At 38.9% G+C, this 18,885-nt stretch overlaps 1 protein-coding gene across 3 annotated transcripts in view; it reads right to left on the reverse strand.

Annotated features, from left to right (window-relative positions):
* LOC146403857 (uncharacterized) overlaps positions 1–18,885 on the reverse strand; it is a 76,319-nt gene that overhangs the window by 43,244 nt on the left and 14,190 nt on the right. The window contains exon 2 of one of the 3 annotated variants that reach the window (XM_085022285.1): positions 14,240–15,559. The exons of the other annotated variants lie outside the window; for them this stretch is intronic. Within the exon in view, the coding sequence (XP_084878411.1) occupies positions 15,121–15,559 (439 nt within the window). The 3' untranslated portion in view covers positions 14,240–15,120. Of the gene's footprint in view, positions 1–14,239; positions 15,560–18,885 lie in introns of those variants that run through there. 3 annotated transcript variants of the gene reach the window in all.

The raw sequence follows: 18,885 nt of genomic DNA on the forward strand, positions 1-18,885 counted from the left end.
GCAATAAGGGACCTGTATAAGAAGTCAATGTTTGTACTAGTCCAAAAAAACAGCACTGACCCAAATGTCCATCAAGAGAAGAACAGACAACTAAATTATGAGATAGGAGCTCCTGTTGTGGCTCAGCAGGTTAAGAACCCAACACAGTGTCCATGAGGATGAGGGTTTGATCCCTGGCCTGGCTCAGTGGGTTAAGGATCCAGCATTGCCATGAGCCACAGTTTAGTTCACAGATGCTGCTTGGATCCTGCAGTGCTGTGGCTGTGGTGTAGGCCAGCAGCTGCAGCTGATTTGACCCCTAGTCTGGAAACTTCCGTATACTGCCAGTGTGCCAACCCTACCCCACAAAAAAAAAAAAAAAAATTGTGGGATATTACACAAAAGTGAAAATGAATGAATCAAATCTGTATATATCAGCATGGATGAATGTCATCAATGTTACTTTTACTACATTAAAAGTAAGTATAAGGATAAAATATTCCATTTATATAAGTTTCAAAAATGAAAAAATTCAACAACTTTTTGTTTAGGGATAAATACAAGTGCTACAAAACTTAGTTTGACAAAAAGTCAAGGGAATAATAAATACAAAATTTTCTCATGCTAACTTGGGGGATGGAGGGAGATAAACTGAACTGGGAAGGGCACATGGGAAATCTAATGTATTGCTAATATTCTGTTTCTTAAACTGGCTGATAGTTACATGAATATTTGTTTTGTTGTTATTCTCTATACTATACACATATGCTTTGAATCAGCTTTTATATGTGTTTAAAAATATGTTAAAAAAGGAATGAGTAGTTTATTAAAAATATTTTAAACAATTCAAATCTAAGTCTACCATATTCCTAGAATATTAAATCCTTTATCTTTTATAATAAAAAAGAATATATGGAGATTTTTATTTTAATAAAAAATGGATCTATAAAGCTGTATAATACTTACCTTCAAAATTTAGAATAAATCTTCCAAATGCAAGAAACAGCCCAGTAATAAAACAATAATTTTTCTATCAGATGAGACAAATTAAATTTTGCCCATTTAGTTTTATGGTGACCAAAGGTAACTAATTTCAGAAAGTATATTAAAGAATAATTTTCTGAACAATACAAAATGGGTCCATCCATTACTCAATATTTTCTTCACCATTCTCTCACATGAGCATTCGTACAACTAGACTATCTAGTGAGTTTCACTGGAAATAATTAATAGCTAAGCCAGATTCCCTAATGGCCAACTCTGACATGATGGGTTTCAAATTGATGAATCTACCAGACAAGCTGATGACAACAGAATGTAGGTGGTTTTCAAAATTAAAATTGATGAGTGTGCTCCTTCTGTACTTGTCAGAGCAGAGTTTATTGATCCTAAAATCAGTGGTGTTGGATGAATATGCAATGCAGGGCAGGGTTGGACTGGTCCTATGGGTCCCTAGCATGAGTGAGCATTAAGTCGGGTCCAGGAAGACCATGGTGCTGGTGATGCCAGTAACAGTTTGGACAAAACATGCCCCACAGGTAAGATGAGCCCAGCATACTTAGAGTAAATTAACATAAGAAGGAAGAATCTATCAAGGCTTGACATACTTATAAATTCTCCTTGGTAATACCCAACGCCTGAGTAGCTTGGGAAATAAATCATTCCAAAAACGTGGAGTTCCCTCCAGCAACTCGCTATTGTTTTTATAGGTTGCTGGTTCAGCATAGACAGGATCAACTCTTTAGAAAGCTCTGAGCATAAATAAATACTAGGGTAGAGACAGCATGTTTTTTTTTTTTTTTAATTTCTCAAAACTAAATCCAAGTTAAATCTTCTAAGAATTAGTAAAAGACAGGATCTGTATTATATAACTTCCCACTGGTAGTTTTTACTCAGCAGAATATCCTGAGTAAGTAGGAGGAAAGTAGGAGGAAAAAGCATTGTGCAAGATGCTTTACATACCTCAACAGAACGAGTTACCACTGATGGAGGCAAGCCCCGTGTTGAGGACTTCCCATGCATTCTCTCATAGAATTCCTCTAAGGAAACCTTACAAACTCCATTTTACAGATATGGAAAATGAAACATTAAGCAACTTGTTCAAAATTCACTTAGCCATCAGCAGGGCTGACACTCAAGCCCAGGCCTGTCCAACACTGATGCCTGTGTTCTGCCATGCTATGCTGTAAAACACTGCCTTTTTTTTTTTTTTTTTTTTTTTTTTGGCTGTGCCCCATGGTATGCAGATGTTCCAGGGTCAGGGATTAAACCTGAGCCAAAACAGTGAAAACACCTGAATCCTTAACTGCTAGGCAACCAGGGAACTCCTTGCATTAATTTTTGATAAAGACTCAGCAAATCAAACAGATATTTAAAAACCAAATTGCTAAGTGGCTAAAGTTTAAGAGATAAGAGACTTTTCAGCTTTATACTAAAATAGCATACATGTCAAAGAATTTTAAAATAACACAGAATACCATTCTTCCATAACATGGCACCAAACTAGATCTCAGCCTTCTCCAGCTCTCTTACCTGTCTAGACCTGGACAGTCTACAACAAGCATTCTGTACACTTTACTCAGAGAACTATATGGCTATTTAAACTACTTAAAGATAGTTTTTTACTTGTAAGCAATTAACTCAGTATGAAATTTTAATGGAGTTCCTGAGATGGAAAAACCATAGTCATAAAGCATAACATTGTAAATCAACTATACTTTGATTTTTTTTAAATGTAAAAAAAAAAACTTTTTAAAAAAGGCAGAAAAAATAAAAAGACAAACAATAGTCATATGCTCAGAAAGAAAAGGAACATTAAAATGAGGTTAGAGAACAAAATAATCTATTTTAAAAGTAAACTTCACACCTTAATATCATGAGAACTAACAATTTTCACAAAGATTCAGCACGCTTCATATTATGCATCATCTCCTGACGTCTTACCCTGGATATGCGAATTGGCCAGGAGAGGCAAACAAACACTGGCCTGTCAAAATCTCAATTTTCTACTTTTTTTTTAAATAGGAAACCATAACAGGTAATCCAAAATCTACACAGCATTCTTTCTATGCTGTCTGGAAAGTAGCATGCCAACTAATACTTAAAGATTTCATCTTCATAAATGCATTAATATTGATTAATTAGGTCTCAACATCCCCATGTTGGAGAAATACTAGCACACTCCCTTCATTTTTAAATGATGTATACAGAGAAACTTGTGAATTGAAAAGTTCAGGAAGGAATTTCTTGTTTTAAAATGTTGGCATAAAGATAGTTCACCCCTTCCTCTCAGAAGTCACTTGAAAACATTAGGGAAAATACAAAACACACCGCAAACACCATCCCACATGAAGAGAGGAAGCCTAGGAGGAGTGGGAAATGGGGGAGCAGCAGCAGGTGAAAACAGAGGGCCAGAGAGGGGATGACAGGCAGAGCCAACTGACCTAACTTGCGGGCCCCAAGAAGAGGCCCAGGCTTTGGGGCAACAGGCAGGAGATGAGAGGCTACCTATATGGGAAAATTGTGTAGTCCTAAGAAAAGAGGAGCTGCTAATGAAATCTGTGATAGTCCCCATAAAAAAAGCTGGCTTACCTTTAATAGGTTCCACCCAGATACACAGAACTTTTACTATTTTACTTTTTACTTTTTAATATATTCCTTTAGTGTCTCACTCTTAAATAATTTTTAGGCACTTAAGGAAAACCTAGCATAAAGGACCAAAATTAAAAAAAAAAAAAAAAGCCTAGGATACATAAAAACAGAAAATAAAGTACTAGGAGGAGACAAAAGATTTTCATCTAGCAAAAAACAAAAGGGGGGGGAGACCCAACACCTTCATAGAGAGAGACAGAAGATAGTATACACATGAAAAAATATTTTTTAGGAGTTCCCGTCGTGGCGCAGTGGTTAACGAATCCGACTAGGAACCATGAGGTTGCGGGTTCGGTCCCTGCCCTTGCTCAGTGGGTTAACGATCCGGCGTTGCCGTGAGCTGTGGTGTAGGTTGCAGATGCAGCTCGGATCCCGTGTTGCTGTGGCTCTGGCGTAGGCCGGTGGCTACAGCTCCGATTCAACCCCTAGCCTGGGAACCTCCATATGCCGTGGGAGCGGCCCAAGAAATAGCAACAACAACAACAACAACAAAAAAAGACAAAAGACAAAAAAATATATATATATTTTTTTTAAAATAAAATAATAAAAAACATGATCAGAGAATAAGAAAGAGCTCTTAGTAATAATGACAGCAAGAACAAAAAATTCATTGGAATGTTTGGAAGATATAGTTGAGGGAGTCTTATGGAAAATAAAACATCAAGAGATGGACAACAGGAAAATAGGTAATAAAATTAGAGACCGGGAGTTTCCCTGTGGCTCAGGAGATTAAGGATCTGGCATTGTCACTGCTGTGGCTCTGGTTATAGCTGTGGTGCAGGTTCAATCCCTGGCCCAGGAACCTCTGCATGCCATGGGTGTGGCCACAAAGTAAAAAATAAGATAAATAGAGAAAAATAAAGAGATCAGTCCAAAAGATCACACACACAAAGACTACGAAGAGAAAATAATGGTGATGAAATTATCAAAGAATTTTTTTTCTGAGACATAACATAATTCCAGATTGAAAAGGTGCATTGAGTACCTAGCACAATGGCTGAGGGGAATGCCTCAAAAGGCACTGTGATATTTCCAAAGAGAAGATTTTGTATGCAAACATACAAAGGTTTATTCTAGGAATAGGAATGGCATGGCTTCTCAACTCCAACAGTGGAAACTAGAAGACAGAGGAGCAGTGCTTTTAAAAGTCTGAGGGAAAACAATTTTCAACCAGAGTTCTATAGCCAGCTAAACTATCACTCAACTGTGACGGGAGAATACTGGCATCTTCAGACAATACAAGGTTTAAAAAATTATTCCCATGTATATTTCTCAGCAAGCTATTGGACTATACACTCTACCAAAATAACAGGATGAGCCAAAAGAGAGGCAGCAAGCAATCCAGCGCAGGTAAGCGAGGCAAAGAGAATTCCCAGAATGACAGCTGTGCAGAAGCAGTCCAGAAGGGAACTGGAGTACAGGGAACTCCTAGAGGAAATTTTCCAGAGAGGAATACAAAGATTCCAATCTGCTAGACTGAGCTGTATAAGAAAGTCCATGGCAAGGCTGTTACAAGGTTTAAGAAGAATCAGAGAAAAGTTCAAAGAAAAGCAACACTTAGGATGAACAAGACACCCTAGATACTATATATAAAGTGGAGAGGATGGCAATATTTAGAGCCTCAGTGAGATGTCCCTGTCCTGAAGTTACACATAATCTAATTGGGGGCCTTATCCACAGATATAATGTGAACCAGTGTTTTTCAACCTTTTTTGACCAAGAAATATTTCTTACATGATGGGCCAGCACATGCATATATATCTTTCACTGCAACAAAAGTACCATGGAAAAAAAGCATTACCTTTTTTTATATACAATATATTTTGACTTCTGGTCTATTTTGTTGCAGGTTTTAAATGATGGTCACAACCCACTAAACTGATCTCACAAGTCCCTCATTCTAAAAATGCACAACCCACATTTTTAAAAGCACTGCAAGAGACTATGATATGTTTTATTACAAGGAAAAAAAAAAAAACACTCCAGAAGAAGAAGAGAACTGGAGAAGGCAAGAAGGGTAGCAAGAAAATCAGAGACGTGATGGAAGAAATGTGTGAACTGAGCTTTTAAGAAAGCATCATAGTTTTGACAGGTAGTAAAAGGGAAGAAGGCTATTCCAGGTTAAGGGGAGGTAATAAAGGCTTAGAAGTCAGAAAACACAGGATGTACTAAAGGTGGTATGGCAGAGCAAAGGGTAAGGCTGGATAAAGGACAGGAGAAGAAAACAGAGACAGAGAAGTAGGCTGGATACTAACCGCAAAAGGCTTGAAAACTGTACTAAGGAGTCATGTTATTCCAATCGCAGTAGAGATCCAAGGAAGTGCTCCAAGCAGTGGGAAGCTGGTGGATGGGAGGGTGAGAGGAAGGGGGGAGGGGGAGACTAGCAAAATGCAGAGATGTCTACACCGTCTCAGTATGACATTAATTCTATATGCATAAGATTACATAAATTAAAAATAACATAGTAAGTGACTAGAAGCTGAGCAGTCAGCAAAATATAAAAGCTTATTCCATTCATTCTGATTAGTTTTCCTCAAGGCAGAAGCAAGTCTCCAAAAGGACAGAGACATCCTCTCTTTTCCCTCATGACCTACTACAGTAATACAAACAGCTCCTTGTACCTGAGGTCCAGCCTTAAAAAACTTCTCTCTCTCTTGAGTGTACCAGACTCCTCTCCTACTAGACTTCTGCACTGGCTGTTCCTCTAGTCTGTGATGCACGGCCTGATGACCTCCATCAAGCTTAAAACGTCACTGAGCCTATGAAGCCCGCACTGATCCCACAGCTGGGCTAGATGCCCTTGCTATGGGCTCCTGTGGCACTTTTCACCCTGTATTACAATTATTCATCTTCACCATTAGAGCAGAATCGCCATGAGGGCAAAGGGTATGTTGATTTTGATTATCACCAGAGCCCTATCTGGTGATACAGTGCCTGGCCGTAGTGAGCATTCAATAAATATTTAGTGAATACAAAGGTTTTTTTAGTTTACTAACATATAACTTTCCAAGTCTACACTCTGATTCTAAAGTGTAGATTTGAAAAGTCTAAATCTGCTCTAAGGAAGAACAATCCATCCAAACTCCCTGTCTACTCTGCCTAGGAAGTAAACTAATCTAATGCTACGGAATGATTCCAAAGAAGCACTGCCAAAAACTAGGCTGAAGAAACAGGGTGAGGAGTTTGGACTTGACCTAACAAAGAGCTACTGTAGATTAAGAAAGGTAGGCATGCAATTAAAAACAGAGCTTTAAGAAGATTAGTCTCTTCTAGTATGTGGGATAGAATAGGGGTAATTTTTTTCCTCCATTTTTTAGCCTGTTTTTAAAGATGTGAGCAGATGACCAGACTAACATGAGCAATCAACTACAAAGGCTCAGTTTGCATAGATGAGGTTTAGTACTCATTAATTCAACAAAGATTTTCTTGAGATTCTACTATGTTCTAAGAGCTGTGCTATATTATAATCAAATAACTTCATATACTCTGACATTTAATAATTAAAACTGTTGAGTGCTGGGCAACACTAATGTCAGCATTCTGGTACAGTGAGGATGCTTAGGTCTAAATGGGAAAGAGTCCACCTAAAATGACTGAACTTAGTGTTATTTTCTAGAACCAAATCACATTCGTCTTACTTTCTTGCTTCATTAGTGCTCCTGTGTCAATAAATGTTAGTGACAACTATGACTACAACTCTGGAATAAGCAGAAGGCCTGTTGAAGGTGTCCCAGGGTGCCCAAGACTTCCTCATGGGCTACAAGAGGAAATTCAAACACAGCAGAGTGTTAGAAGTATCCAGAGGTTGCAGTGGATGCCCAGGGGAGAGGTCAGTGGCTCAGTTTGGGGAGGAAATATAGGGAGGAAAAAGAGGGTTAAGGAAGATGTCCTAAAGAAGGTGGCTCTTGGGCTCAGTACCAAAAATTGGGCAAGTGAACGAACAATAGAGGACGGTATTCCAGGCACTCATGGGTGTGTTAGCATAGTGTGTGTGTGGAAGTAATAACTATGATTGGAGCTTGGAGCTGAGAGCATGAGCCTGGAAATGCCAGGAGATAAGCAGAGGCTAGAGGGTCACTACAAGGCTAACAAGCCATGCTAAAGACCTTTACCTGACATTACAAGAAAGGAAGAAGGTATTTATATGCAGGAATGACAACGGTCACAACGGTCAGATCTTCGTTTTTTTTTTGTTTGGTTTTTTTTTTTGTCTTTTTAGGGCTGCACCTGCAGCATATGCAGGTTCCCAGGCTAGGGGCTGAAGTGGAGCTGTAGCCACCGGCCTGCATAACAGTCACAGCAACTCCAGACTTGAGCCGCATCTTCGACCTACACCACAGCTCACAGCAATGTTGGGTCCTTAACCCACTGAGCGAGGCCAGGGATCGAACCTGCATCCTCATGGATTCTAGTCAGATTGCTTTCCCACTGAGCCACAACAGGAATTCCAGATCTTTGCTTTTGACCACTCTGAAAACAATATGGAGAATAAATCGAGGAGGGCAGAAAAATCTCTTAAGAGAGGGCCAATGGAAAAGGCAGAAGATGACGAAGACCCAAAGAGGCTATTAGTAGATTTGGACCACACAGGGCAGACGGAGAAATACTCAGGAGATAAAATTAGGAAGACTTTGTGAATGAGAGGATGCAGGCAGTAACGGAGACAGAGTCTACAATGCCACTCAAGTTTCTGGGTGGATGGTGGTACCATCAGCTGAATAGGGACAATAAAAGAGGAAACTGGTGAAAAGTGGAGACGGCACATCAGGAGGGGAGCAGAGAAGATATATTTTGTTTTCTACATGTGGAATTTGAACTATCTGTAGCGTAGTACTATGGAAAACTAGTTATCTGGTGGTGGGCAATGGACATAACAGTCTGAAGGGCAAGGGATAAAGGTCAGGACAGGAACTGTGGATTTGGGAGTCATCAGCACAAGATGCACGCAAACCAGAAAGAGTAACTTTAATTACCCACAGAGAACTAGGGGGCCCCCAAAAGGCAATAGGCTGAAGTCAGACACCTGGAGATACATTAGGGAGAATGGGGTTGTCACCTTGATCATTTCTAAAGGAATTTTCTTTGCTATTCTCCAGATCTCCTCCCTTATAACTGCTTAGGACTTGATAAATGAAACGTTGTAGGGTTTCTCTTCCTTGGAAGTAATTAACAACAACAACAGCAAAAGGTATGACACTGAGGCCTTAAAATTTTATCCATTTAGAATAATATTAATGACTGATGTTTATTTTATTGAGTACCTACTATAGCACAAGCACTGTTAAGTGCTGTACAAGTATTATTTATCTCATATATAACAACATATGAGTTATGTCCTATTACTATGCCTATTCTACAGGTAAATAAACTAATACATCAGTGACGAATGAACCCTTATTTGAACTATGGTCTGGAGTGAATCCAGCCACCTATTCTTAACCACTATTACAATCTCTCACAGGACCTGAAAACAGATAATGAGTTACCAGAGGCAACATGCTACTTCTACACACCACGATGCCTGTCAGTGACATTCATTTCATTTTATAACATACGAATTTTAAAGAAACATTCTATTTTTACATATGATTGAAGTCTGCATAAAGGTTCTATTAAACGCCACAGTCCAAAGATTCATTCTTGTTTAATTATATGAGAAACATTAAAGTTGAAACCTGCGTGGTCAGCTTTAATGACAGACATTAAAACAAAAGAAAATTACTTTTTAAGCTGCAAACACTAAGTCTGTAGCTAAATAACTCAGATGAAATGAGAAAGTGCTCCTTGCTTTTGCACCAGGAAAAATAAAGTCTGCAAGTCAATACTATCCACTAGAATAGGGCAAAACTGGGTGGACTTCAGAAAGGCTGAAGAGCAAATGCTGACCAAGGCAGTGCAGAACTACCCAACAAATACCTAATCTTCAACACAGTCACCCAAAAGCTTCTTCAAGTGACCCAAGCTTTATAAATAATGATTAGAAAGTGCAGGAGTAGAGACCTTCATTGAATATATACAGCATCCTCTTCATTCAGGATTTAGGAAACCTCTTGTTTTAAGAGAGCTGTACACTTGACAGATCCTTCCACTTCTGCACATGCTTACACAATAAGCCATAATGACTCATTACCACAATCTATTACCTAAGTTAGTGTTTTGCAACTTGTTTTCCACTTTTTCTTCCTTTTAAAAATGAACTTAAGACAATGCACACAGAATTATGATAAATGAACTTTAATAGTAAGAGTTTAAAATTTAAAAAAAGAAAACCCCACAGTACACTTGGACAACTTGCCTCCTGATAACAGATAACAGTGAAATAGGCATCTTTTGTTATTCATATAATAAGCCTCTTTCAATCAAACCTGACTTTAAGTTAAGGCAGTGACTCCTTGAAAGCCTCTAGGTAATTTAAGGCTGGGAATTGGTTGCTAGGGCAACCAATCTGATTAGTTAGAGGGCTGGAGCTTTGAGTTTCCCCCTTCTCTCTGGAGAGGGGGAGGGGGGAGGGGCTGGAGGTAGACTCAATCCTCACGGCCGATGATTTAATCGACCATGCCAGGTAATGCAGCCTCCATGAAAACCAAAAGGACAGGTTCAGAGAGCCTTCAAGCTCGTGCACCTGGAGGTGTGGAGCGAGTGGTGCCTGGCCGAGAGCAGGCATAGAAGTACTCTCGTCCCTTACCCGTACCCTTCCCTATGCACCTGCCATCTGGCTGTTCCTGAGTCAGATCCTTTCATAACAAACTGGTAATCTAGTAAGTAAGCTATTTTCTTGAGTACTGAAGCCGCTCTACCAAATAAATCAAACTGAGGAGGGAGTCCCAGGAAACCAATTTCTAGCCCGTTGGTCAGGAGCACAGGTAACAATCTAGACTTGTGATTGGCCGCTGAAGGGTGGGGGTGCAGTTATGAAGAACTGAACCTTTAACCTATGAGACCATCAAGTAGATAATATTGGCATTGAGTTAAATTGTAGGACATCCAGCTGGTGTCTCAGACCCTGGTGTGGGAAAAGCTACCACACATTTGGGGACCAGAGTGGAGAAGTGTCAGAGGATCACATGCAGTGAGTGTACAGGAAAACAAGCAAGTTTCGATTTCATGTTGGTTCCACAGCATGATTAAAGCCAGGCACTGGCTTCCTCTAAGAGCAAAGGTGGCCAACGATATGGATTGATTCTCTATCCCACCATATATCAATATTTCAAAATGGTAAAAATGCTCCTAAAATCTACACTGTCATTAATTTTTTTTATATTTTTTTACTAAAAACCACGTAGATCCAGAAAACAAATACAACAAAAAGCAGCAACAGTTCCTCTACCAGCCTCCCATGATCTCAGCCACATGTCCAACCTGCTTTTCACTGGGACTCCTGCCCTGAATTCCACCAGTACATTTTAGAACTTTTGCAAATTAAGTTAGAAGTACTTGTTCACCTCAATTCATCCCTGGTGAATGGCTGTGTGGAACTCTAAATGTAAGTACAAATGCGTTACTGTTCTCTGATTAGTGTAGAATAATTCTTGAATTCATGGCAATGCCAGGCTAAATGACACTGCAAAGAAACCCTTTGTTTTCAAATAAACCAGTAGTTGGCTTCAGATAATGCTATAAAGAATCTTATTCATGTAGTGTACCCTAGTTAAAATTGTCAAAGTTGAGAACAACAACAAAAATTTCCACCTCTATTAACAGAATAATCTTTCCTTAAAGCTTTTTTGTCCTATTTGAATTTAATAGACCATAGAATTTTACAGGTGGAAGGAACTTTGAGTAATTTACAAAGAAAATACAGTCAACTTGCTATGGATCGCTTAACAAGTTAGTGGCAGGTCTAACACTATAACCTGGGCCTTCTAAATTCTCTAGTCAAGGCCATTAAATATTACAGAATAGTTATAATCAGCCAGCATTTATCAAGTGCATACTCTGTGCCTTTGACTAAGCCAAGTTTTTTCACTTTTATCATCTCTTCCCTAAATCAGCTAAAAGGTTTAAAGCGCCTAAATAAAGCAATCACATCCACTGCTCTAGACATTCAGTGTTGCCAAAAGAGAATACGCCACATGAAGTAAACGGAAAGAGGTAATTTAATTACTGCAATGACTATACTGAAGAGGCTGAGTTCCAACAACACACTTCACTCACAGAAATTTCCCTCCCAGAGGTAGCTATAGATATAGAAAGCTTAGGAATGTATTTCTGGGTACTGGTCTCTCTGCCAAGGACCTGCACTGCCTCCTTCTTCATCTACTTCTATACTTCTTCCACTATCACATTTATTTGATTCTTCTGGCCATTCTGACTGCTGTGAGGTGGTACCTCATTGTAATCTGGATTTTCTCTATATAATTAGCAATGTTGAGCATCTTTTCATATGCTTGTTGGACCATTTGTGTGCCAGTGACCATTCTGGAAAGCCATCTGGCCTAGGTAGATTAAAGAGTATGGATCAGGGAGTTCTCACTATGGCTCAGTGGGTTAAGAACCCAACATAGGGACTGTGAGGATGCAGGTTCGACCCCTGGCCTTGCTCAGTGTGTTAAGGATACTTAAGGATCCGGCAGTGGCACAAGCTGTGGTACAGACTGGCAGCTGCAGCTCCATTTCAACCCCTAGCCTGGGAACTTCCACATGCTGCAGGTGTGGCTCTTTAAAAAAGAAAGAAAAGAAAGAGAGAGAAAGAAACAAACAGACTCAAAGACATGGAGAACACGGAGAACAGACCTGTGATTGCAGACGGGGAGAGGAAGCGAGTGGAATGGACTGGGAGTTTGGGGTTAGTAGATATAAACTATCACATTTAGAATGGATAAGCAGGTCCTGCTGTATAGCAACAGGGAACTATATCCATTTTCTTCTGATAGAAAATGATGGAAAATAATATGTGAAATAAAATGTATATTTCTGTATGACTTGGTCATTTTTCTGTACAGCAGAAATTGACATAACATTGTAAATCACTTATACTTTAAAAAAATTTTTTTAAAAGAAACTAACACAGCACTGTAAATCAACTATACTTCAATAAAAGAAAATTAGGAGTTCCCTTGTGGTGCAGCATGTTAAGGACCAAGTATAGTCACTGCAGCACTTCAGGTCGCTGCTGTGCTTTGGGTTCGATCCTGGCGCAGGAACTTCCTCATGCTGCAGATACAGCCAAAATAAATAAAATTCATTAAATAAGAGATCACTCTTACTATAAATACAGTTTTTTTTTTGTTTTTGTTTTGTCTTTTTGCCATTTCTTGGGCCGCTCCCACAGCATATGGAGGTTCCCAGGCTAGGGGTCTAATCGGAGCTGTAGCTGCCAGCCTACGGCAGAGCCACAGCAACTCTTGATCCGAGACGCATCTTCGACCTACACCACAGCTCACGGGAACGCTGGACCCTTAACCCGCTGAACAAGGCCAGGGATCGAACCCACAACCTCATGGTTCCTAGTCAGATTCGTTAACCACTGTGCCACGACACGGGAACGCCTAGATACAGTTTTTTTTTTAAAACAACACTAAAATGTGGGGTTTTTTTTATAATTCCAAAACAATAGTTTATTTTTAAGGTACAGAATAATTTCTACTTGTGCTACAAGGCAAAGCCAAATATTGTCTTCATAAGCACAGGCACTAAAATGCCCAAGTATTTTTAGTATAGAGGAAAAGAATGTACTGGTATTGATACACTGATACATTTTAAATTGCCTCTAACTAACAGGATCTTACATGGCCTCTCCACCAATGCAAATTTTGAAATGTGTATTTCATTGAATTTTTGGAGGTACCGATCAAATAATGTTACCATGAAAAACAAGAAAGAAAATATAACCATTTATCAATTCTGGTTAGCATGAGGATGTGGTACTATTTGTTACTTTTTTTCTGGAGCTATCATCTCAACAAAACATTAGCAAATAAATTTTCAATTCCTAGCAAATAAACTTACCAAACAGAAATGTTCATTTATTTGAGATGAATATCAATACTGTTTCAAAAATCATTCCAGAGAATTTTACCAGCAAATCCTATCACACAGAGACAAAAGAATCATAGACCTGAGAAAAGACCACTGACCTTAAGTTACATTTAAATTTAAAATTCAAGGAGTTCCCATTGTGGCGCAGTGGTTAACGAATCCGACTAGGAATCATGAGGTCTCGAGTTCGGTCCCTGCCCTTGCTCAGTGGGTTAACCATCCAGCGTTGCCGTGAGCTGTGGTGTAGGTTACACAGCTCGGATCACGCGTTGCTGTGGCTCCGATTTGACCCCTAGCCTGGGAACTTCCATATGCCGCGAGAGCGGCCCAAGAAATAACTAAAAAAAAAAAATTTTTTAATTCAAAAGGAAATAATTTTCTAATTTAATTTTGTTTAAATAGCCCACTGATACATAAGTTTGCATTTGAGTTTTTTATCTTGATAGCTACCAATAGGAAACATTAAAATAATGTTTAAAAGTGTTAAGAGGAACAACTAGGCAGAAGATCAACAAGATGTGAATAACGCCATAAACCAAGTAGATAGCTACAGAACATTCCTGCCACCAAAAAAGCAAAATAGACATTCTTCTCAAGTGCACATAAAGCATTCTCTAGGATAGCCCATATATTAGGCCATAAGAAAGCCTCATTAAGTTTTTTTATTTTTTTTTCATTTTTTTATTACTCAAATGAATTTATCACATCTGTAGTTGTATAATCACAACAATCTGATTTCACAGGATTTCCATCCCACAGCCCAAGCACATCCCCCCACCCCCCAAACTGTCTCCTCCAGAGACCATAAGTTTTTCAATGTCTGTGAGTCAGCATCTGTTCTGCAAAGAAGTTCCGTCTGTCCTTTTTTCAGATTCCACATGTCAGTGAAAGCATTTGATGTTGGTGTCTCATTGTATGGCTGACTTCACTTAGCTTGATAGTTTCTAGGTCCATCCATGTTGCTGAAAATGCTGGTATTTCGTTCTTTTTGATGGCTGAGTAATATTCCATTGTGTATATGTACCACATCTTCTGGATCCACTCCTCTGTTGATGGACATTTAGGTTGTTTCCATGTCTTGGCTATTGTAAATAGTGCTGCAATGAACATTGGAGTACACATGTCTTTGCGAGTCGTGGTTTTCTCTGGATAGATGCCCAGGAGTGGGATCCCTGGATCAAATGGTAGTTCTATGTTTAGTTTTCTGAGGAATCTCCAAACTGCTTTCCACAGTGGTTGCACCCATTTACAATCCCACCAACAGTGTACTAGGGTTCCTTTTTCTCCACACCCTCTCCAGCACTTACTGTTTGTAGACTTTTGGATGATCACCATTCTGGCTGGTGTAATATGGTACCTCAGAGTGGTTTTGATTTGCATTTCTCTAATAATGAGTGATGCTGAACATCTTTTCATGTGTTTCTCAGCCATCTGTATGTCTTCTTTGGAGAATTGTCTGTTTAGATCTTCTGCCCATTTTTGGATGGGGTTGCTTGTTTTTTTGGTATGGAGCTACAGAAGTTGTTTATAAATTTTGGAGATTAATCCCTTGTCAGTCGATTCACTTGCAAAGATTTTCTCCCATTCTGTGGGTTGTCTTTTTGTGTTGTTTAGGGTTTCCTTTGCTGTGCAGAAACTTTGAAGTTTGAGTAGGTCCCATTTGTTTATTTTTCTTTTTATTGTCAATACTCTGATAGGTGGATCTGAGAAGATGCTGCTGTCGTTTATGTCAGAGAGTGTTTGGCCTATGTTTTCCTCTAGGAGTTTGATAGTGTCTGCTCTTATATCTAGGTCTTTAATCCATCTGGAGTTGATTTTTGTGTATGGTGTTAGGGAGTGTTCTAATTTCATTCTTTTCCATGTGGCTGTCCAGTTTTCCCAGCACCACTTATTGAACAAGCTGTCCTTTCTCCATTGTATAGTCTTGCTTCCTTTGTCATAGATTAGTTGGCTGTAAGTGCATGGGTTTAATTCAGAAAGCCTCATTAAGTTTAAAAGGAAAGAAATCATACACTGTTCTCAGAAAACAATGGATTTAAATTAGAGAGCAATAACAAAAGGAAATTTGGTAAATGGACAAATATGTAGAAATTAACACTCTCAAGTAACAATGAGTCAAAGAAAAATCACAAGAGAAATTAGGAAATATTTTCAGATGAATGAACATGAAAACACAACACACCAAAACTTCTCAAATCCAGGTAGTGTAATGTTTGGAGGGTATTTTATAGCTGTGAATGCCTATGTTGAAGAGAAAAGAAATCTCCAATAGCCTAACCTTCCACCTTAAGAAACTATAAGAGTAAGCTAAACTCAAAGCAAGCAGAAAGAAGAAAGTAATGATGATTAGAACAGAAATTGATTGGAAGTTCCTGTTGTGGTTCAGTGCTAACAAACCCAACTAGTATCCATGAGGATGAGGGTTCAATCCCTGGCCTTGCTCAGTGGGTTAAGGATCCCAAGTTGCCATGAGCTGTGGTGTAGGTCACAGACACAGCTGGGATCCTGCATTGCTGTGGCGTAGGCTGGCAGCTGTAGCTCTGATTCAACCCCTATCCTGGGAATTTCCATATGCCACACCTGCAGCCCTAAAAAGAAAAAAAAAAAAATTGAAATCAATGAACCAGAGAACAGAAAAACAATAGAGAAAACTAATGGAACCAAAAGTTAGTTCTTTGAAAAAAAATAAACAAATTGGTAAACTGTTACCTAGCCTGATCAAGAATAAAACAGAAGGGAGTCCCCGTCATGGCACAGTGGTTAACGAATCCGACTAGGAACCATGAGGTTGCGGGTTCCGTCCCTGCCCTTGCTCAGTGGGTTAACAATCCAGCGTTGCTGTGAGCTGTGGTGTAGGTTGCAGACACGGCTCGGATCCTGCGTTGCTGTGGCTCTGGCGGAGGCCAGTGGCTACAGCTCCAATTCAGCCCCTAGCCTGGGAACCTCCATATGCCGCAGGAGCGGCCCAAAGAAATAGCAAAGACAAAAAAAAAAAAAAAGAATAAAACAGAAAAGACTCATTATTAAAATAATGAAAGAGGGAACATCACTACTAATTTCACACAAGTAAAAAACAATTTTAAAAGAATACTATGAAAATTATACACCAACTATGAAAATTATACACAGATGACATGAACAAATTTGTCAGAAGAAAAAAGCTATTGACAGTAATTCAAAAGCTATCTGGATAGATACATAACAGGTAAAGAAATTGAATCAGTGATTTAAAAAAAAAAAATTCACACAAAAAAAGCCCAGATTCAGATGACTTCACTGGTAAATTCCACTAAATATTTAAACAAGAATTAATATCAGAAGTTCCCGTCGTGACACAGCAGAAATGAATCTGACTAGGAACCATGAGGTTGGGGGTTCGATCCCTCACCTCGCTCAGTGGGTTAAGGATCCAGCGTTGCCGTGAGCTGTGGTGTAGGTGACAAACTCGGCTTGGATCTGGTATGGCTGTGGCTGTGGCTGTGGCGTAGGCCTGCAGCTGTAGCTCCTATTAGACCCCTAGCTTGGGAACCTCCATATGCTGTGGGTGCAGCCCTAAAAAAAAAGACAAAAAACAAAAAACAAACAAAAAATAATTAATATCAATCCTTCAAAAATTTCCCTCTCCTAAAACAAAAAAAAAAAAAGAGGAACTCAATGAAGCCAGTGTTACCCTGATACCAAAACCAAAGATATCATAAAAAAAATAAAATTATAGATCAATGTAAGTGTAAAGATCCTCAAAAAAGTACCAGCGAACCAAATCCAACAACACATAAAAAGGATTATATGCCATGACCTATTGCAATTTATTTCAGGCATGCAAAGCTGTTGCAAGACATGTTTCCTTGAAAACTCCATCTTGCCCTTCTTTACTTTATCCCATCTTCTTGTCTTATTTTATCCCATCTTCCTTCTTTGGAAAAACAGTCACAGTGCTGGTAAATGACTTAAGCTTAAGAGCAAAGACCTAAAGGCATAAGTGACTTAAGCTTAAGAACTGTTATGTGCCTAGAGGTCAGAGTAAGAGCTTAACCCTTTACCACCTAAGTGGCTTTTTAAATAGTAAAAGAACTTATATAATAGTAAACAAACCCTGTATCATCCACCCATAGCCACTCCTCACTTGATCTCACAATAAAAGCAGTGTGGTTTCTTGAGGCAGTGCTTTTGGTCCCTGAGATCTGGAGTTCCCCGGCGCTCTTGGTCCCTGAGACCTTGAGTCCCTGGCTCCCACCTTTACTTAAGATAAATGTCTCTGTGTCTTGTTTTATGTTAACTATTTTTCCTTAAGTTCCACAGCACCCGTTCTTCAGCCCCATCCTGCTGAGCTGGCCCCGGCACAAAGCTGGTTTGTCATCTGAAGACCAATCAATGTAATACATACACTGTATTAACAGAATAAAGGACAAAAACCACATGATCATCTCAAAAGATGCAGAAAAGGCATTTAACAAAATCTAATACTTTTTAATTACAAAAACACAACAAACTACGAATAGAATTTCCTCAAGCTAATAAAGGGCACAAATAAACCATAGCCAACATCACATGTAATGGTAAAAGACTGAATGTTTTTCCCCTGAGATCAGGCAAGGACATCAGCTCTATTTACTTCTCTTTAACATCAAAGGTTCTAGCCAGAACAATTAGGCAAGGAAAAAAAGGTACAAAAGGCATTCAGACCACTAAGGAAAAAGTAAAACTATCTCTATGAGCAGATCATATGATCTTACATATAGCTGTCTCTTGGTATCCATGGAGGATTGGTTCCAGGAGTCCTCACAGATACCAAAACTGGATGCTCAAGTCCATTACATAAAATGGCATAGTACATGAATACAGCCCACCCTTTGTACCTGCAGATTCAGAACTCCCAGATATGGAGGGCTGACTGTGTAAAAGTCCTAGTGAATCCACCAAAAAACTATTCAAACTAATAAGTTCAGCAAGAATAAAGAATACAGGATCAATATTTAAAAATTGTTATACTAATATAATGTTATGTCAATTATATGCAAAAAATCAATTGTATATCTATACAGTAGCATGAGTAAACATTAAATGAATTAAAAAAACAATTCCATTTACAAGAGTATCACAAAGAATACAATACTTAGGAATAAATTTTAACAAGTGTAAGACATACACTGAAAACGACAAAGTATTGTTGAAAGAAATTATAGAAGACCTTAATAAATGGGAAAAAAAAGCCACATTCATAGATCTGAAGACTAAATATTGTTCAGATGGCGAACTGATCTACAGATTCAATGCCAT

This window comes from Sus scrofa, chromosome 4 (assembly GCF_054392235.1).
Source record: "Sus scrofa isolate SSC_HxYL_T2T_F1_AM1 chromosome 4, Sscrofa_HxYL_maternal_Yorkshire_Landrace_v2.0, whole genome shotgun sequence".
Lineage (NCBI taxonomy): Eukaryota > Metazoa > Chordata > Mammalia > Artiodactyla > Suidae > Sus > Sus scrofa.